The sequence below is a fragment of the Chlorocebus sabaeus genome, chromosome 25, assembly GCF_047675955.1.
Source record: "Chlorocebus sabaeus isolate Y175 chromosome 25, mChlSab1.0.hap1, whole genome shotgun sequence".
Taxonomy (NCBI): domain Eukaryota; kingdom Metazoa; phylum Chordata; class Mammalia; order Primates; family Cercopithecidae; genus Chlorocebus; species Chlorocebus sabaeus.
Window position 1 is genome coordinate 52,700,808 of NC_132928.1, and position 22,274 is coordinate 52,723,081.

The window sequence follows — 22,274 nt, forward strand, 5'->3', positions numbered from 1 at the left end:
AGGTTTCCACTTTCTGTACCTGCAGACTCATTGTCCTTATGCCCAGCATGGCCATGGGATCCTCTTCTTGTGCCCTCCTTTTCACCATACTCTGCTTATTTTATTTTGTAAACATCTCTAGACTCCCTCTCTTCTTTCCCTCTCTACTACCACTATAAGTGCAGGCCCCCCCCCCCCCCCCCGCACCTCTCATTGGACTGATACAGTGGTTTCCTCCCTCTTCATTCTTGTCTTCTGACTTGTTTCCCTAAAACAATTCCCTTCAACCACCATCAGGCTGAATCTAATAAAATGCAACTTGAACTATGTCCCCTTCCTGATGGAAAACCTTGAGTAGGTCCCTCCACTCAGAAAGCTAACTTCCAGGGTGTTAAACCTTTCATGCCTGCCCCTCATCTCCTCCACTCCTTGCCTTCCTCTCTGTGAGCTACCCTGACCATCAGTCATATTTCATGAACCTCCCTTGCTATTTAATACTTCTGTGATTTCACTTATGCTGGCCTTTTGGCTGAGAATGTCTTTCCTCTCCTCTGAGTGAGGTCACCTCTTTCTACTCTTTTTAAAATTCAGTTTTGCCCCATGATTCCCTCTAGGAAAGTGTTTCTGACCCCCTTTTCTCTCCGGGCTGGGTGAAGTAGTTTTGTGCAATCCCTGGTGCATATTTCTGCATCATCCTTACCTGTGCCTAAGCCTACCTCCCCTGAGTGTAAGCTCCTTGGTGGGAGGGATTATGCTTCTCTTAGTCCTAACCAAGGGCCTGGCCTTTTGCTGAGAGGCTGAAAGGGACTTTGGGAATGAACAGACAACCTTGCAAGGAAGGCTGAGCAAGTCTGGTAATATGGAGAGCCGAGGCTCAAAGAGGTTAGATGGCTGAATGGCTGGTCAGTGGCACTGTTGGGATGGGGAGCAGGTGATCAGTCAGTGTATTTTCCCCTCTGTCCTGGAAGATCTTCAGCAAAATGTTCTCTCAGGCCTCCTCTCTGGTCCTGTGCTCCCTTTTCTCCACTGAACCCTCACATCTCTTCCTCCCTTCACATATTCATGGAACAGGAACCTTAGGGGAAGGCTGTCACACACACGAGAAGTGGCTAGATCATGAGGCCATCTCACTCTCCCTCTGCGTGTGTGTGCATGTATACGTATAATTTTTTAAGTTGATACTGAGTAAAATTACTATAAAAGGTTGTCAGAGTGGGAACTTTAGTTTTGAGTGTCACGAGGCATGGTATAAGTGGTGGGATGAGACCACATGGTGTTCTGCAATGAAGAGGGCCCCTCCCAGAGCCCGAATATCCAGGAAGTCCCTGACTCAGCCTTCTGGGCAAAACCAACAGCTCCTGGTTTTCCTGTTCTCAGTGGCTGCTTTCACACTTCTACTACAGTGTCACGATGGCTGGTCTGTCTGCATCATTTGTAAGATGTGCCAAGTGCATTTGATACTAATAATAGGTAAAGTGCTGAAAATTGTGACTGGTTTTCTTTTCTCCATTAGAGTAGAGTCAGAGTTACAAATGACCTATAATAAGGTCATTCTCACTCAACTTACATTGTGTTATACTTTGCTGACTGAGAGAGATAAAAAATTGGAGTTACAGCCGGTGCCAGGGGAACATTGAGCCTTCAGTGTGCCAATGGGGTCTACCCGGTTTGTAGCCTGTATCTCTCATGGTATGGTGGCAGAAAAAACTATGGAGAAGTGTTGGTCCTGACAGTGTTTGGTTCTCCTGTTAAGCCAAATTTAATTTCCCCAATTATAGAATGAAGTTAAGAAGAACTTCTCCATCCTACCTGTAGTCACTCTGCAGAAACAGAAATATAAATGCAAAATTAACACTTTCGTTTCTAAGGGAAGGGACTTTTATTTTTGCACCATTCACTTTATAAAGTATGTAGTGCAGCTACATGTATGTAGCTATGATTAGATTCTAAATAGACATTTTTAATGTGATTACAAGTTTTGACTTCTCTGGTGTTGATACTGCAGACCTCTAAGGAGTGGAGCAAGAACAGTTAGATTAACGTGCAGGTTAGTTTATTTTACTAGAAAAACAATCTGTCACTATAAGTGAGCCTTCAGCCGTCTCACAAATGCTGGCTAAAGGCACCAAAAGATAGGAGCTAGAGTGAGGTTGGGTAAAGAGAAGTCTTCACACGCTCTAAAAACACAGCTGTATCCTCTGAGTGATGGATCTGTAGCATGCACCTTACATTTGAGCATCCTCATGGGTAAGGAAACCACCACCTGACTATAGTTGACTTTCTCCTGGGAGGACTCCATGACCAAGGGAGTGCCCCTCAGAGTGATCCAGGAACCAGCAGAAAAGAAGGAAGTGAGATTTTCAGATGGAGGTCTTCAGTCTGAACTGACCAACAGTGTGAACGTAATGCTGTTTGTGTTTTGTCAGCCTCAGCAAGTCAGCTGAATGTGCCTCCCTGGAGTTAATCAAGCTATGTAGCATTCACTGAGTGTCAGCCCCGTGCTGGACATTCTGCTAAGGCTGGGGCTGTGGAAGGAATTTAGAACTTGGTCTCTGCCTGCAAGTCCAGTCAGAGCCATGATACAGGGAGCAACAGAATTAGGGATTAAGGATTAATTGATAAATGTCCACATATGCATTAGGAATTGGAATAGAACAATATGTCTGAGGATCAGAGTAATCAAAGTAGGTTTCAGGAAGGAGACGGATGTATGCTGCAACTTGAAAGCACAGAAAAGGCATAGGTAGGGGAGATACAAAGAAGAACATTTCAGGGAAATGAGAAAGCAAAGGTGTGGAGATAGAGAAAGACCTATTAACCCATACCTGCTCTTTCTCCCTTTTCTTCTCCCTCCTGTTTTTCTCCCTTTCTGTCTCTCTCTCCCTTACAACAGAACTGAATGTTAAGAATAGAAAAAATAAATCACAACTATTAAAATGTAGAAAGAAGAAACTCTGTGAACACTATGATCTGAATTAATTTATAATGATGTTGCAGGTTGGCTGGGAATGACCCCATGGGTTCAGGAAAACAGGTACAGAATTAGGCAGTTGGCCCAGCGGATGATGTCTGCCTCCTCAGTTGTCTTGGAAGCAAGAACCCCTGACTGCGTTTGTATCACGCAAATGTCTCTGGCTGACCTATGGATTCCCTGCATGATCGAGCCACTCATCAGCAAATCAAAACCTGACAAACAATAGCAGAGTTGAACCTTTTGTCACTTTCTCTGGCAGGTGGGGAAGAGCTGGGGCTCAATTTCCAGCTTCCCTTTGCTCCTGCCCATCTTTGGCTGGTGAGCACCAGGCCTGCACGGGAGGTCTTGGTGGGAGTAACCAGCATTTGGCTGTTCCGCTGGGTACAGAGGGGACCATGGTCAGCTAGTGAAGAAATCAGGCCTATGCAACCGACTCTCTACCTGCACCCCACTCCATCACAACCCCCATCCCCACCTCAAAAAACAAAACAAAACAAACAACAACAACAAATGCCGGTACAAGAGAGGAAGCCTGAAAAAACCAGAAAAACAAAGCTGACAGCCTGGGGCTATGGGTGGGTAGGATGCCAGGGAGAGAGGAGGTAGGACAGGGCAATTGGGGGTGTGTGTGTGTGTGTTTCATTTCTTAAAATTAATGATGGGAAGGATTTGAAGACTTGTACAATAGCTTTGCCAGCAAAAAATGTAATTAGCTGAAGACAATATGCTGCTGATGTTAGAGCTGGTGGCTTAACGAAGCCCGTCCTAATGAGAATGTCAGTACCTCATTCAGAGATTGCCTTCACAAACCAGGCCTCTTCTTCAGATTTTGTGCTTGATTAGTTCCAGAGAAAAAAAAATTCCATTTAATAATTTTTTAAAGAGGGAGAAATAAGAGCCACAGCACTCAGTGTGGGGCCCCAAAGAAGACTTTTTGGACTGCCAGGGTTTCTCCTCCTTCCCCTGTTTGATGCCAGGCAAAGCTTGCTGGCAACGAGTGAGGGGCTTGGAAGGGATATTGGCGTATGATGCTCTAATCGTGTTCGTACGTCAGCATCTCCTCTCAGCCCTTAATTTCCTCTTCTGTTCCCTTTGCTACAATTCTTGAGCTCTAATGTGCATCTTACTTGGATGCCAAGATTGAGTCACAGCTGGAACATTACAAGGGATATGACCATGGATACCCATTTTTCTCCCAGGGTTTGGATTAGAATTTGGGGCCTGTGATTAGAATTTTCTGTGGTAGGTCAAATCAGTTACCAGTTGTAGGAAGTTTATGAGCACAAAGCAATGTATACAAGTTTTGTTAACCTCTGTTTTTGACTGGCATTAAATGACTTGCACTGGGAATGGCCGTTATCATCTTTTGGGTTCTAATGCAAAACATGGCCTGTGGGCTTTCTCCTGTCTTCTCCAAATCTATCGGCTAGCACAGTGTTTTTTGTGTGTGACCTGACTGTAATGAAGTTCCTAGTTTCCCTGAAAGTTAAGTCTGACAGTTCTCTCCAGTCTGTCTTACATGTGTGTTGTTATACTGTGGAAAGTGTTTATTGTTCTTCTTATGTCTCCCATCCCAGAACAGGGCTTACAGAGAACAAAGAGACCTGAGTCTGTGTGCATTAGTGTCAGACTGTTCTCAAGGAAATGGTTGAGCATCTGTACTCTCAGACTCTGAAGACAGTTGATTTCACTTTACATCTACCCAAGGGCAGATATCTCCATAGAATTTTCGCTGCCTGTGTCAAAATGACAACCTGACAAGTGTGATCCTCCTTGGCCATATTGGTTAAATTATTGTTTAAAATGTTGTATTTGGCCAATCCGATGATCAAGCTTAACTGGAAAAGATTGCAGGCATCAGGCAGTGTAGACAGTACTGAGTGTAGACATTTAGGGATCCTCATTTGCATAACCTCAAGAGTTAGTTGTAGAAGCAAGGAAGTCTGGGGTTTAATTTAAAGAAAATGAGAAGTTGAGTGATTAGAACCCTGACCACAGTGGTGGGCTTCTTTCTATGTGACCTGGTCGTAGAACACCATCATTAATGTCAGTGGTTGAGTCTTAGTTTGGCCTCATACTGGTATGTAAACTTGGATAAATTACTTTCTAAAAATGGAAATTGTAATTTTTACTACTTATACTTATTGGTAGGACTAAATAAAATAATGAGTATAATTCATTAGGTGCTATGTCTGGCATGTGGTAAACACAATAAATAGTAGTTGTCATTAGTATTACTTCTTTATTGTACCAGTACTCTAGGAATAAGGCAGTGTGTGAATGGACTAACAAAATGAGGCAGGAGTTTGGAGGAAGAATTAAGCACATGTAATGGGATTAACTATAGGAAGCTGAGAAATGCTTAATTCGTTTATAGTGGTTTGTGGACTTTGAGATCATCCCAAAACTAGCCATCAGCTATGTGATCTTTACCTCTCCCAGTCTAGGGACTGTGCTGCTGGAAATCCCACTGTAAAAGAGAACAGGGGCAGGATCCTTGAATACTTGACTGGATCCTGGCGCACCAGATCTCACGGCAATCATGAAAATCAAGTTGTACCTCTCTGTGTGGGACAAGAATATGATCAAGGCCACACTCCATGTGAAAGGCCTTCTACCTACACCCCGACTCGCAGACATCTCTGAATAGTGCAGCCTTTAAGGATCCATCTCAGTGTTAGCTGGAGAGGAAACGGATCTTCAGGGTCTTCCCTGGTTCAGATAATGATACTGATGAATATGTACCAAATTCAGAGAAATTGTGACATCCTGGCCCTCTTTCCCCTCCTATTCCCAACTATGTTATAGGCTGTTTACCTCTGAAGTCACTGGAATCCCTACACATGCCCTGCATAAGGTCTTCCTGCAGTGACTAGTTTTTAATGCTGTTGATTTTCATGTACTCAGCCCCAGCTGCTGCCTATGGAACTATCAGCTCTCTGAGAACCTCTTTTCCCCCGTTAAACTGGCCTGCCTGACTTTGAGGAAACAAGAGGAAGAGGGATTTAATAACTCCTTTATGATCAGAGAAAAATAGGGATAAAGTCTAATGGTCATTAGCATATACTGTGCCCGCTGCCTCTTCCCCTACTCGTTCAATAATTCCCTTAATGTTTGGTCCTAATGGAGTAGATTATTATTATTATTTTATTTCATCAAGATCACCTACTGCATAAAAAACAAAGAAGAAAGGAGGAAAGGAACGTGGCCCAGAATAGGCATTGAGCATTATCCAGCTGGTGATATTTATTTATTGGCTTCATGCTTGGCTTGTGAAGTTTTGAAGGGCTGGTGCCCACAGCCCATGGAGGGAGCCTGTCTCATGCAGCTCTGCCCATGAGTTGCTGAGACAGCGACCTGGGGTGCTTCTGCTTCCGCGTGGACCCTTTTATCTTCCAGCCTGTCTGTTGTGCATAATACACACATTTGTGCATGTGCATGCACACTAATATCCACACACATGGGTTATATGTGGGGCCAGCCTCTTAACACATGATACTAATTGGGGTGCCATCCATGATGTCTGACTAGGCAGCGTCATCTCTTAGAAAATTATTACATCTGCATCCAGAGGGATGAAGGACCTCAGGTCTGCCCAGGTAGCCTGATTCCTTACTGGTCTCCTACAATGCAGAGGTGTAGGTCAGTCTTTGGAATTATGGATCTATGGGCTGAAAACCCAGCCCATGACGAGCTGTTTCTCTGTCATCCTGCTTCACCCAGCCCTGCTTGGCCTTAGCACTCTCGTTAAGGCAAACAACAGGTAACTGTAGCTACTAATGATGAGAGAGCTCTAAGCAGCTCACGGAGAAATGTGCTCCTTTGCTTTTCTTTGGGATGACAGAGTCAAGGGTCTGAGGCAAGAAAAAAAAAATCTCGAGAACGGAAAAAAGCAGTTCTATAAACAGAATCTGAAAGAGTACAACTTGAAATAGCCCAGGCTGACTCCAGCACACTAGCCTCCAGCCACTGTCCCTGTAGGGCTCCAGGCTCTCATTAGACGAAACTCCTAAAGTCTCATACAGGAATTGAAGACAAACTTTCCAGATTAAAGATGAAAGATGATCAAACCTAACGGTCTTAAAACTTTTAGAGCTAGGAAAAACAAAATAAAACAAAATTAAATTAAAAAGTAATTACAAAGCTAGAGAGTTGAGTTTCCTCCTAAGAGGAACATAGCCTCTTTAGGTTGGAAGGACTCAAATACCAACCTGCTTAACCTTGAAAGGCTCTTGGTCTTAGCCTTTGCCTCTTGTTTGTGGAAGGTTGCCTCATCCCTATATTTACCCACCAATGGCATTTTAATGAGACAGAATTGGGGGAATATCCTATTTCTTCCCTAAGCTTTGGATACTTGGTCCTAGGGGCATGGGAGAAGGGGATGCTGAAACATCTTGAGGCAGCAGTCAGCAGTAGTAACTACCCCAGTGAGAAGTTAACCAAGCAGCACAGGCTGGGCCCTGCCAGTGGGGCATGCAATTCACACCAGGAGTCCCAGAAGACATATTGAGGCCTCTTAATTAACATGGTGGCCCGTGGCAACTGGAAAGCCTTTCCACACGATTAAAGACTTCAAAAAACTCCCAAGGGGAGGTAATGTTCCTAATAATTTATAAATCGAACTTGCTACTTAATATGCTTAAAGTGTTTTCACTTGTCTTTCATCTGCAAAGGAGATGGGCAGGGGATAATGGATTTCTATTCACCAACCAGCATAGAAAAGAGAATCTGCCAGAGAAGCAAGGGCATTTTCTCTTCTAGTTTGGGTGACTCCTTCTGGCAGGAAAGGGATCTTCATGGTCAAGAATGTGTTATCACAGTTTTTATGACATCCACTCATTTCAGAGGCCTTTGTATGCAATTGGGGAAGAGGGGATCTGCTTGTGAGGAGATCATTGGCTACATGGGGTTGATGACCTGCTTCTGGTGGGTCAGCTCCATCATCTCCTTGGTCTGTGGTTTGTGACTTTGCTGGGCAGGAAGAATGCACAGGCATTTTGTCTACCCTTAGTTTACCAATGCAGAGCCATTTCCTGTTTGACAGGGATCAGTGTTACAATCAGAAAATTTTCAGATTGGAAGAGTCATGAATTTCTTTCAATCACTGAATTTTATCGATGAAGGCTTGGGTTAGGTTCAAAGGGGTCTGCAATTTGCACACAATTACACAGCTGCTTTGCCCTATTATTTTACTGGGGTTCTTCATGTTGCTAGTAATTTAAGTCTAGTTTTCCAGTAGGCTCCATAGTATCACAGGATCAGAAGGGATCTTAAGAAGTTATCCATCTGCTTTATCCATTCCTTATTCCTGAAACATTTTGGTTCTAGATTAGGATATGCCCAGAGTTTCCATGTGGGTTTGCACAGTTTTTCTGTTCTTGTTCTGCCTCTTATAAAAGATATGAGTGACATCCAGAAAAAAATATGAGTGATTGTTGCTGTATCCGAGAAAGGGTGTTTACCCCTGACCTTGGGGCATTGGTATTAAGACAAAATAGGAGACATGAGCTACCAAACTCTTGTATATGATTCCTATTTTGTAACCACTATTTAATTCCTCTAGGAATATAATTTGAATTCAGTATGTCCATTGCCTTGAGGAATAATTAATTCTGTCTCAAATTCACTCTTCTGCTTACTCCTAAGGTAAAAGTAAGCTTTGAAATGTGAGCTGATTGATTGGCTGTAGTCTCTTGACAGATGGTAGCTGGAAGCATAATCTCAGCTTTTCCATTTCTCTGCCAAGGGTTCAGAAAGCCCAGGTGACTCTCTAAACTTTGTGACATTTAATAGATCCAGATTCTTTTATTTTAGGATTTATTGATTATGTGACACTGATTTGAGAAGGATTCCACTGGTCCATGGGGTTGTTACCAGAGTGTTACCTCTAGTCCAAGATATCTTCATCTACCACAGTGTCTTTGGTTTGAAGAAGAGAAGTAATGACTGGCCAGTGCCTGTGATCTGTTTTTGTCTTCCTTTTATGCCTGCGTTTATCTTTAAAAATCAAATTATGTAGATTAATGCCTATAACTAAAATATAAACTACATGAGATCAGGAAGTATACCTGTGTTACTCACTGCACTATCTTCATAACAGTGACCACTGAAAAAAATGCCTTGCTAAAGTAGGCATCAGTAAGTGCTTGTTGAATGATTTAGTAATAAATTGAACAAATGAGTCACCCAACCAGCTAACTTATACAAGATTAGCTTGTAGGCACAGAGAAGATGACCATATTGAAATATATTGAAAGTTGATGATGCTTCTTCCTTTTTTCCTTTCTTTTTTCTTCCTTCTCTTCCTCTCTCTTTCCTTCCCTTCTTCTCCTCCTTCTTTCCTTCCTCCCTCTTTATTTCTTCTTTCCCCTCTCCCTTCCTTCTTCTGTCCCACAATTACTGACCATCTGCTTTATGCCAGGCACTGTGCTTTACCCTGGAGCTATAAAAGAGAGAGATTAGACATGGCCTCTGCCCCATGGCCCCTGTCCTCTGTAGTCTAGCAAATGAGATAGACAAGAAAATCAAAGGTAAATGTACTTGTGGTTAGAATTATGTGGAGGGTTCTATGGAAAGTGCAGTGAGACTAGAGAATGGTTGGCTGAAGTCGTGTCACTGAATTGACTTTGAAGAATGAATAGGAGTTAGCTGAAGGAGGAAAGTATGACCCAGGACCCAGGATGAACAGGATGAATATACGGGTCAGATAATGAGACAGTCTTGTCATTGGTCCAGAGGACTGGGATAAGCATAAAGGAGAGATCTGCTTAGAATTTTCCATCCTTCGGCAATTACCATCAATGTTATGTAACACATTGTTACATAAAAATCCTAAAATCTACGAATTATCTGACAAACCTCATACTACTCTCTTAAGTAAGTGCTGAAAATGTCAATTTCATAATAAAATAAAAGCTGATTTCATTTGTGTGGTATCTATTACAGCCAGTAGAAATGATTTATTGATTTTTTAAAAGAAAAATGTATTTTAAAATGCCGCTTTTTTTTTTCAAGGAACTCGTTAATAGATGTGGGTTTCTCATATACCCCAAACATGCTTCTAGTTACCAAATGTTAACAGTTTTGAGAAAAAAATCAATAGAATAATCAGAAAACTCATGCAAAGGTGAATAATGAACCAAACAATTCCGTGTTTTGCAGCCAGTGCTTACAGTCTGTGTTTCTTTTTTAATATTCAGAGTTTACAACTTGTAATTGTTGCCTGAATCCAGATATACTGTAATGTTTTGTCTTTGTTTTTCCAGTGGCTATAAAAATTGGAGCTAACACAAATAAATGAAGAATACTTTCTGAACACATCTAGGGTAAAACAGAAACTCAAAGCAAGACATGTGCATGTGAAGAACCCCTGTACACTCTCTGTAAAGCCTTGTGTGATAAGTGCCCATTCTGTTTGTCAGCGTGCTCATGAGCAGACGTTAAGTAGAAGTCTTTTGGGAGCTGAGTATCCAGAGGACAATTGGTGCCCCCAATAAGCTGTGTAAGATGTGTGCATCTTGCCTTTCTCTTTTCGACTTGGCTATTGGGATGCTTCCAGCCACAGTCTTTGGCCTAGGGTTTCCTTTCCATTCCATCTGCCCCCTCTTCATTTCACTAGACTCTTTGAAAGGAAAATCCTGGAGTATCCATGACATTTACTGAAACTGCTTAAAATTCTCTACGAAAGTAGTAAGGTTAAGAATAATGAAATTGGCTGGGCTCAGTGGCTCATACCTGTAATCCCACCACTTTGGGAGGCTGAGGCAAGTGGATTATTTGAGGTCAGGAGTTAGAGACCAGCCTCACCAACATGTTCAAACCCTGTGTCTACTAAAAATACAAAAATTAGCCAGATGTGGTGGTGTGTGCCTGTAATCCCAGCTACTTGGGAGGTTGAGATGAGAGCATCACTTGAACACGGGAGACAGAGGTTGCAGTGGGCCAAGTTCACACCTCTGCACTCCAACCTGGGTGACAGAGTGAGGCCCTGTCTAGAAAGAAAGAAAGAAAGAAAGAGAGAGAGAGAGGGAGGGAGGGAGGGAGGGAGGAAGGAAGGAAAGGAAGGAAGGAAGGAAGGAAGGAAGGAAGGAAGGAAGGAAGGAAGGAAGGAAGGAAGGGGAGAAAGAAGAAAGAAAGAAAGAAGAAAGAAAGAAAGAAAAGAAAGAAAGAAAGAAAGAGAAAGAAAGAAAGAAAGAAAGAAAGAAAGAAAGAAAGAAAGAAAGAAAGAAAGAAAGAAAGAAACAGAGAGAAAGAAATTGTCCAAGACCTATGGTTTATTGAAAAATGTGACAGTAACTGAATGTGAGCCAAGTCCTCACTGTAGAAGGACAGTTACCAAAGTGGTAGACCCCTGCCTTTTCCTAGAACAGTGGTGGGCCTATATTTTCTTCCTACTTACTACCTGCTCAAGCAGGTAGAGCATTTCAGAGGAATTTATATGTAGTGATTTTACAAATAATTATTACAAAATATTATTAAATAATATCACATATTAATGTCACATCACATTATGGTATATTATTGTTTATAAAATAGTGCACAATTAGTAAGCCATTGCAAAGCATTTTGACATCTGTCACCAATTTGGGTTACAGAAGCAGAGAACCCATACCACAGCTTGAGTACCTGAGAATCCTTTTTCATATGCTTGTGCTGAGTTTCAAGTCAAGCTTCAAATGCTTGACTGAAGCTTATTCCTGGTAACTGATTATTAGAAAGCTGAGGTCATTGAGAGTCACTGACTCTAAGCAGAGGATGTGTTTTTTCACTAAAGCAAAATTAGAGAAGCTAAATATACTGGCTTAGCAAAACAAAAGCTTCTGTTCTAGCTCCCTATAAGTTATGTTTTTAAGAAAAATGAACATAAAATATTCTTAATTTAGTGTCTAGGCTCCACACATGGTAAAGAGAATTTTGGATGAACTTACCAAAATGGCCTGTGAGAAGAGCAGTGAAGGAAGATCTGGGACTAGAGCCAGTTCTGCACTGTCTAGTTCTGTAGTTTCTCTGAGCCTTGGTTTTTTCATCAGAAAAGGAAGGGGCTGAACCTAGAGATGGATAGGCAGTGCATCCCTGAATTGAAAGAAAGTACACATTTCTCATCTAAATTCAGCCCAGTTGAGGGCCTAATGGTATCTTTCAGGCATGTAGTGATATAAATAGTCCTATTTTAACACAGATAACCTAAAACGTGAGTGTTGTCTTTTTACTACCAACTAATCTTGGATTTGGATGCTTAGTAGGTGCTTACTAAAGGTCCTTTGTTTATGATAGCTCCTCCTTTGACCCACTGTCAGCTAGATGTGCACTTTGAATATTTGAAATTTGAGTACTTGAATACTCTTTTTCTTCCAGAACTGACAATAGGTCTGGATGTATTCATCCACACTCCCCTACTCTGTCCTGTTATGATCTGTAAGATAGATGCCGGGGTGTAGATGTCTCTCCAGTGAGCCATGCTCATTCTGGGTGACTGTAGGCTAGTGCTTAAGAATATAGGTTCTGAAATAAGAGTTGTGGTCTTGTTCCAGTCCCATTGCTCATTTGCTGTGTGACTTTGGGCAAGTTATTTAACCTCTGTGCCTCATCTTTTTCAAATGTAAAATGGGAAATTGAGTTGAAAGTGAGGAACCTTTTGAACACGTATCTGGTACATGGTAAAAGCATGATAATGGACAGCTAATCTTGTTTTATTACTGCATAATATAGGGAATGAGCCTATGCCCCAGACCTCATCATAACACTGTTGTGACCATCTGAAAGGAGAATTAGAGAGGAACTGTGGAAGGAGCTCCTAAAAAAACCTACGTGAGCAAAAAACATGGTGTTTAAGCCATTCCTTAGAGATTGATGCTTACACTACTCTTACAGCTCTTTAGGGAATAAAATTACCTCTCGTTTTCACTAGCCTAATTCAATGTCTGACAACTTCTCTCAGTTGGGAAGTTATTCCTTCCGTGTGGCTTAATTACCTATTGTTGCAATTTCAATTTGGGGTGAAGGAAAAGTTAGCTCTGACTCTGAGATACAGGTTCTGTTTTAAAAAAAAAACTACTGGTTTGGACACAAACAGTCACTGTCAATGAGTGGCACAGCACTGTGGAGGCGCTGTGTCTTCTAGGCAGTATTCTGTGGGGTCCCAGGAGCTCTGCGTGTGTGTCTGCAGGGCTGCCAGGATAGATGGGAGTGGAGGTAGCAGTTAGCAAGGACCTAGAATACTTGGCTTTGGACTCCTAGCCACAAAGGAACCTGAGCATGTTTACTCTTTCTCTGTACTTGCATTACTTGCGTAAGAGCTTGCACCAGGAGAAAGGGTTCTGCAAAAAACAGAAAGAATTGAAAACCAGGAGGTCAGCATACATCTGTCCCCAACAGGTCACATGATGTAACCTGTCACTTGGCAGCTGACTCTGTTGCCTCGTGTCTCTGCTCCTCTGTGCTGCCTGCTTGGAAGTGGCAGTGTATGTGTGTGTGTGTGTGTGTATTCCTTTGCTTACAGTGATGGTGAAAGATGGAGGATAAATAGGAAGATTTTCAGGGAAAGGAATTTTATAAATCCAAGGCATAATTATTATGAGACTGGAAAAGCCCCTTTAATGTATTTGGGGGCATACTCTTGACCTAGTCTTATGCGGGTGGGCCCTCTGGGAATTAGTAGCGAATTTTTATCTCTAGCTTATTTGATAGGGAGGTATGATTGAAGCCCAAGATTGAGAGAAGAACCATTTGGCACATGCTAGCCTAATTAAATCGGTTTGGAAAGATATTGACCAAAATAAAGGGAGTGAATAGAGATTGTGCACTGGAAGATTTATGCCCACCGAGTGCCGTGCAGCACCAAGCTTAAAGGCTGTCCCTCTAAATGCTGCCCTGGTGATGTCAAGGCCATGTGTTCAGTCTCACTGAGTCCTGTATCCTCACCTCTGACAGGCAGCAGCGTGGTGTCCTGATTTGTAAGGAATGGCCTTCGAGGTGTTGGCCTTTGAGCACCGGAAGGTAACTCCTCCACCAGCCTGACTTCAGGACTTGCGTCTCAATCCCTTCCCCTGAGCTTTAATAAGAAGGGGGAACATCACTCAGGACTGTGTGGTTAAGGAAAATCTGTGACCCAAAACGTCATGTTCAAATGATGAGATTCCTCCCCACACTTGGTGGTAAATTCCTGATGGATGTAAATTTCAATTCAGATTTGTCAATGGTTTTTCCTGCTGGGCCAGTTACTCAGACAGTGACATTTAAGGTTATGCTGAGAGCAGCTTTGATTATGTGAGATATCTTATGCTAGGCACTTTACATAGTTAGCTAACCTAATTCTTACAACCACCCTGGGTAGTTAAGTGGTGTCTTCTCCATTATACAGATGAGGGATCTGAGGTTTAGAACTTATAGGACCCACTGATAATTGGTGGAACCACTGTTAGAATCTATGATTGATCTTTGGACGTGAGACAGGAAGAAACCAGATGCCACCCCATATTGCTAAAAAAATAAAGTCCTGAAACCAGCTTTATGTGTGGCAGATTCGACTTAACAAATAAACCCTTTCCCCTGTTTTTGCAGCTGAAATCACACACACACACACACACTCACACACACTCACAAAGACTTCTTTCTTCAAATTGTTTGCTAAGCCCGAAGGAACTGGATCACTTGAAATGATGCACTGGTCATCCCTGCTCCATTTTTCTCTCACCCTAAATACCAGTCACAGCAGACTTTCCCTTGACTGCTGAATGATGCTTGCTACAAATGCTTAATACAGTTGAATGAATGAATGAATGCATAAATAAGTGATGAATGGTGGTGGCGGAAGGAGCAATGACTCTTTGTGGGAGGAGCCTGCCCATCTTCCCACATCCATCTGTGGTCCTCTCTTCCTAGGGTGGCATGATCGCTCTGCTGCTGTCCATCTTGTGCCTGGTAATGATCCTGTATACTCGCCGGCGCTGGTGCAAACGCCGCCGGGTCCCCCAGCCCCAGAAGAGTGCCAGTGCCGAGGCAGCCAACGAGATTCACTACATTCCTTCTGTGCTGATTGGCGGGCACGGACGGGAGAGTCTGCGCAACGCCCGCGTGCAGGGCCACAACTCCAGTGGCACCCTGAGCATTCGGGAGACACCCATCCTGGACGGCTATGAGTATGACATCACTGATCTGCGCCACCACCTGCAGAGGGAGTGCATGAACGGAGGGGAGGACTTTGCCAGCCAGGTCACGCGCACCCTCGACTCCCTGCAGGGCTGCAATGAAAAGTCGGGGATGGACCTCACACCAGGTGGGGATGGGAGAAAGGCAAGGGGCTGTTTGGTCCTTCATCTCAAGGAGCCGGGGAGTGGGTAGGAACAGCTGTGTGACAACAGCTGGTTGTCCTACATAGTGTGATGTGGCAGTGCCCTTCCCTAGATAGGCAAGAATAACCTGTTGCCTGAGATGATGAGAGCTGTTTTCTAATCTAGAAAACCAGAAGAACCATGTAAATTGGATCTCTTTTCACTTTCACCAGGCACTGGAAGCAACATACTGTAACGTTCAACAGAGGAGTGAGTTAGAGCCATTTTAGTGTGTAATGAGCAACCCTCTGGGAAATGAGATAGCAAGAAAAATGAACATGTGTATATGATTTCTTGTATATTGTATATTTGCTTAGGCAATTTAACTCTCCATGGAAGTGGAGGGGACAGTGGTATCTGCTTTTTCCTATGAGTCCTGAGAATTGGGTCTGGAGTGTTTTAGTTATGTTATCTTGCTCATGCCTCTGTGCTCTCTACAAGGGATGCACTTCTTCAAAGAATATGAAGGATTGCAATCATGGTATCAGACCCTAGATGCATTGTGTATCTATGGAGACACTGGCTGGAAGAACTAATCCAGATGAACAAGATCAGGGTCAAAACTGCAGAGAGAGAAAGACTGCACTCTTCCTTTAGAGTAGCCTACCTATTTCTCTTTAAAACTTCTATGAATCAGCAAATCTCCATAGATAAACCCTTAAAGGTGATCCTTCAAAGAGCTGCCCAATTATCTTTGAGGAAGACATATTTGATGCTGAACATTGCTTACTATATATGAACTTTCAGTGGGGCTTGAAAGAGTGGAAACATGTAGAGGTTTTTATTCTGCTTGTTCTCTACAGGAAATTCTACACGAAAAGCCAATTTCTAATAAGATTTAAAACCTGAGAATTCCTTGAGAATATGGGGGACATATCATCAACATCTCTTCATATTCCCCATAACACCTGGTGTAGTGCTAAGTCCACGAAGTAGACGTATGGTACTCAGGGGTTATTATCAACTCAAATGCCTTTAGGAGGCCAACAGATAACACAGATATGTGAAGCAGAAGGAGGTCAGACAATAGGGGATGGTGCAGACTGTGATGAAAGAGAAGGGGCATATTCTGCCTGAATGCACACAAATTCAAATTCTTTTAAAACTCTGTGCTGACCAAAATAAAGAAATCTGCAGTCTATATTTAGCCAAAGGGTTACAAGTGTTGACCTTATCAATACAGAATTATTATAATACATAATATAATAATAGTTGAATTGGATTTTCAGTTGTAATTCCCTGACTTCACTGCTTCTCCCGTAACTTCGCAGTCCCTCAGAAATCAAAGAGCAGTATTTCAGTTTCTTGCAGCCAGTCTCTCAGTTGGCTGGTGTCTTATTTCAATTCTGTGAGACCTTATCTTCTTGATTTATGCAGATTTCCTTCTTCCTTTCTTTTGGTCTTTTCTCTTAAAGTTTTTGCCTCATCTTTTCCTTATACAGGAAGTGACAATGCCAAGCTGTCACTGATGAACAAGTATAAAGATAATATTATCGCCACTAGCCCTGTGGACTCCAACCACCAGCAAGCCACCCTTCTCTCTCACACCTCTAGCAGCCAGAGAAAGCGGATCAACAACAAAGCGAGAGGTATGCATGTCTGATGCTAGGGTTTGCGTGTGGATTCCTTCATATTGGTAGAGGCAGGGCCATTAATATCTTCTACCCATTCTCTCACGCATGGCTAGAGGGGGTATGCCCCAGCACAGCCTTTCTGGAGGCCAGTTAAAAGCCACTTACCAAAAAAAATGTAAATGTGCAAACCTTTTGACCAAGTAATTTCACCAACAGAGTCTATTCTTAGGAAATAATTGGACAAGTACGCAAAGAAGTGTGTAAAAGGCCGTTCATCACAGCATTGTTTAAACAAGCGAAAAATTGGAAATAGCTTAAATGTCCATCAACAGGGAATTGGTTAACTACCTGGCACATCTGTCTACTGTCCAGCACTTACCATGCAGCCATTTGAAATAATGCAGATCTATATTTGTTAATATGGAAAGTTGACCACCCATCTATTAAATGGGAAAAAATGAAGTTATAAAGTAGAAGATACAGCATAATGCCATTTTAAAAGAGAGATTTAAAAACCTTTACTTGTTTCTGTGTCAGTAAAAGCCAGAGAGTATACACATGAAATGTTAGCAGAGTTTATCTCTGATTTAAACGATTTAGAGGGCATTAGAATTGTTCCCTTTACATAGTTTTATGTATTTCCTTTATTCTCTTCTGTCTTTTTTGTATTAAATATATATAATTCTAGAGCCAGAAAAAAACACAAAGATGTAATTTCCTATACCCCTTAGATAGTCTCATATTAACAGAATCATAACCTGTAATGAGGGAAATTCCCCTTTCTTTCTATTCCACCCACTCTCCCTGGAGGTCCTCTCTGGCAGGTGCCAGAAATGGCCCTAGTCAGAGGGAAGTGGGCTGGGCAGGATAGAGCTCCAGTGACTGCTGTCCTAATGGTCTGCTTCTCCAACAAATCTCCAAAGGGGGTATGAGGAAGCCCCAACCCCCTTGGCTACTTCTCCCAGATTGTCAGTCAACTTACTTTAATTTTTGTTGATTTTCCTATTGAACTTGCCCAATGGTTTGGTATTATGAAACCAGAACTGAAAACATTTTCTTGGCCATGCTGCTTTCATTACAGCTGGTTCCGCCTTCTTGAACCCTGAAGGGGATTCTGGCACAGAGGCAGAAAATGACCCCCAGTTGACCTTTTACACGGATCCTTCAAGGAGCAGGAGGCGTAGTAGAGGTAGGAATGATAGAAGTGGCAGAAGGTGGTAAAGGGTCTTGGGGTGAGGGAGGCGCATGAAGGTGAAGAGGTGTTGGGTTGGGTTGTAGGCTCTATGGAACAAAACCAGTTTCTGCAAGAAGAATTTTTGAACCATGACTGGTGTTTCCTCCTAAGGAAGAAAGAAGAGCCTAGAGTGGAAAATTTCAGAGAATCATCTCTCCCAGATAATGGCACTCTCAAACAAGTTTCCAAGTTGTTTGAAAGGCTATTTCTTGGTCAGATGACTCTCAATTTCTTCTGGAAGACTCAGTAGTCATATTTTGCTGTTTAGACAAATGAATTAAAGTTAATAAAGTGTGTTGTATGTGGAAAGATGGATACTATATGTACCCCTGCTTCCTCTACCACATTGGCCTTGGGATTGAGCTAGGTAAGGATTGGGGCAGTGCAGTTGAGGAATGATCTATGGCCTCAAAATCTGTGTAATTATCTTTGACCTTTAAGCCCCTGCTTGGTAGAATCACAGGACCCTGAGCCTCCAAGTTCCTTCCTTCCCCCTGGCAGGGTTAAGGTGGCTAATCCATTCCCCTCCACGTGGACAGAGCTATCCTTCCATGGAGCCACTGTGTGCCACTTCACTGTCATGATCAGTGGCTTCAACTGTGGCTATTGCGGCCGTAGCTCCCACTGCCTCTGTCTTCACTGGTATCACTGCCACACCAGGGGAGTTTGGGGCACAAGCTCCAGTCAGCTTTACCAGTTATTTGCTGTGTGATACTGGATAAGAAAACAAATTCTCTGAGCTTCAGTTGTCTCACATGTCAAATGAGTCAACAATACCTTGTGCATAGAACATAGAGCTTTATCAGGATTAAATTATATTAAAATGTGCCTTTTTGGAGACTGCTAAAGCACTATGAAATCCCTATTGTTGCTGTTGCAACTCTCCATCATGCAGCCCCATATTTATACAGTGCCCCATCTTGAAGAATTTTAGGCAGAGTCCCTGTAAGATGCAGTAGAGGATATTTGAGTGGCATCTCCTTGTGCTACATTCGATAACATTTTCCTCAACTGATGGTCAACCAGTGTCTCCTGAAAGATATATAGAGTTTTACTCTCTCGTACCTCCACTTGAATTCCCTTCATAACAGGTGTTCTTCCCAGAGATTGGAAGAAGCCTTTTTGATTGTAAATTCTAGTTTCTATAGGCTTAACTGCTATCAGCATAATAAAAGTTCTTTCCATCATTTTTCTCAAGAGATAAATGGGGCCCTGGGTATTCTAATGTTGAATGGCCAGTTTCTCTGAGCCTATAATGTGAATTAGGGTCTCCCAATCTCCCTTGATACTTATTACATATTTATAGACAGTGGATACCCAACCTAGGCCCAGCTAATCCAGGCCTAATCAAAGCAGGGAGTGTCCTGCTTTAGTAAAGTCTTGTTTCAGAAAAACCCATGGTAATGAATTAGAAAGAGTTTCTTGACAATATGAAACTGTTTCTTTTAAATACCAAGCTCTCCTAATGCATCAACTTTTTACTGCTATTAACTAGACTGTAAGCTTCTTAGGGGTGGGGAATACCTAATTTATTTTTGCAAAGTGCCTAGTGAAGGATTTTTCCTATAACAGATGCTTGTAAGTGTTTGTTGAATTGGATTGGATATATCCATCAGACCAACAAAAACATTTTATAACCCTCCTGCTGTGGGTCAGGTTTGTGATAGGTGGTAGAAACATGAAAATATGGCACAGTGATAAGGCTTAATTTAATAATATAAATAAAGTGAAGAGAGTACTCAGAAGAGATGACAGTTAATCCTACCTGGCAGCAATAGGAGGCGAAAAAGGAGAAAGTAATTAGAACCCGGACACACACACACACACACACACACACACACACACACACACACAGTACCAGGTTTCTCAAAAGAGAAGAAGTCTAGGATAAGGGCATTTTAGTAAAGGAAAATAGCACATAAAAAGCACAAAAGAACATGGTGTTTTAAAGGAAGTATAAGTCATTCAATATGGCAGCTGTCATCAAGTTATAAATACATATGCACACGAGATGGTAAGGATGAGGCTGGAAAATGGCTAACAAAGGACCATGCACATGCCATGTGACTGAGTTTCTGCTTGCCTCGGTTGGGTGTAAGGAACCATTAGAGGTTCTGAAACCAGGTAGAGATGCTGGATTATGGGTTGGTGATGCAGAAAGACCATAGAGACAGGAATATCAGTAGCAAGTCATTTCAGTCACACGAGAGCAGTGGCAATTGCCTGTAAACAGTGATGATTCTATGTGATAAGAGCTATAACGGCAGGGCACACCGAGGGCTAGAACACCAAGGAATTAGTGAGAATCTGTTCTTGGAGGTTTCAGGGAAGTGTTTACAGGGAGATGTTGTTTGAGCTGAGACTTGAAGAGTAGGTGTATACCAGGCTGACAAGGTGACAAAATGGCCTTCTGTGGAGGAGGAAATAATCTGTGCAGAGTCACTGAGACATAAACTATGATGGTCTTGTCAGGGAGCAGTAAAATGTTTACTAGAATAGAGCTGAGGGTGCAGGTTTGTGGGTTTCTTAGGAAATAATGTTAGAAGACCAGCGAAAGCCAGAAAGTACATGAGCTTGATTCCAAGGGACTTGGACCTGATGAAAGAGCAATGTCCTGGTCTGCTCTGCTCCATGAAGCATCCTTCCAGGGACAGCATGCAGAATAGGTGACAGCAGGGTGACCTTGAGGCAGGGGAACAGATGGATGGCTTTTACTTTGGTTTAGCTATAAGATGATATGGGTAGGGAGGGATGGAAAGAACAGAGGCCAGATAAGTTTTGGACATGAAATTAGAGAAACGCAAATCAAAACTACAATGAGATATCATCTAACCCCGGTTAAAATGGTTTATACCCAAAAGACAGGCAATAACAAACACTGATGAGGATGTGGAGAAAAGCGAACCCTTGTACACTGCTGGTGGGAATGTAAACTGGTACAACCACTATGAAGAACAGTTTGGAAGTCCCTCAGAAGACTAAAAATACAGCTACCATATGATCCAGCAATCCCACTGCTGGGTACATACCCTAAAAAGACAAAGATTTAATGGCATTGGTGAGGGCAGGGTGGGGGTGTGGCTTGTAAGCAAGAGGAAAGAGTTGGATATAATGGAGTTTTTAAACTTGAGAAAACAAATAGGTGGCAGTGCCATTGGCTGGGCAATGGAAGTAGTTGGAGGAGCGGGGTTTGGGAGAAGGTGGCGAGAGGAGGTAGTGAGGTTTTGAGAGAAGGTGGATCTGCATCTGAGGCCTGGGCTGGGCTGGAAACCTGTAAGCGTAGGAAAATAGACTCTATTATGAAAGGATAGTAACATAAACAGAATATTTCCATCCAGCAAGGACGGAGAACCCAGAGACTACCTTCTGCCTTCAAGTCTCTCCTTTCCAGCTATTGCCAACACATGCACCCAGAGGAAACTGCTCCCCTAAAGGACAAGTATATCCATAAACCAAAAACTCATACCTGTGTTCCTGAGAACATCAGTTCCAAAGGCACCAGTGGGCCCAAAGACTGAGTAGTGCATTGTCCGTGCAGCCTGAAACCTCACCTGGATCTCCTTTTTTATCTGGCTCCACATGTTAGTAGTTTTCTGGGACTAGGCATGCTCTCCAGCCTCTCTAACCCTCTATTGCTCCAGGGGAGCTGCCTCATAAGACTGGGGACACTAGTCAATGATACGAGCCACATCAAACCCTGAGCACTGGAGCCTGACACACAATCACCAGTTGATGAGTGTTAACTGCCACAAGGAGCATCACCTCTTACAGATCTATTTGCCTCATCTGTAAAGCGGGTGGCTCCCATACAGACTCATAGGCTTATTGTTGGAAAGCAAATATTAAAAATAAAATAAGATATGTAAAACACTCAGCACAACATCTGCCTTAATGGAAGCCTTTTATTACTATTAATAATAAATATTAACACAGAAGAGAAAAAAATTCCAAAAGACCCACACATTTTGTTGTCTTGCTTTCTTACTTTCCCACATTTGTTCTGCTTCCATAAGCATAAGGCTCCCCTGCTTAACAGCATTTCGTCTTCTCCCCAACAGGAAAAAAAAAAAGCCAAGAAACAAAAAATTAAAAAAATTTAACAGTGGTACATAAAAAAATAAAGAAACAAAACCCCCTTCCCTCCCTATCCCTATTTCCACCTCCCTGGGAGTGTTTCTTAATCC

At 42.5% G+C, this 22,274-nt stretch overlaps 1 protein-coding gene across 2 annotated transcripts in view; it reads left to right on the forward strand.

The window, feature by feature from the left end:
- Positions 1–22,274, forward strand: part of ASTN1 (astrotactin 1) — a 306,213-nt gene that overhangs the window by 117,162 nt on the left and 166,777 nt on the right. For both annotated transcript variants that reach the window (XM_073011748.1, XM_007989385.3), the window contains exons 3-5: positions 14,834–15,227; positions 16,725–16,871; positions 17,938–18,045. In XM_073011748.1, coding sequence (XP_072867849.1) covers positions 14,834–15,227; positions 16,725–16,871; positions 17,938–18,045 — 649 coding nt within the window. The remainder of the gene's footprint in view (positions 1–14,833; positions 15,228–16,724; positions 16,872–17,937; positions 18,046–22,274) is intronic.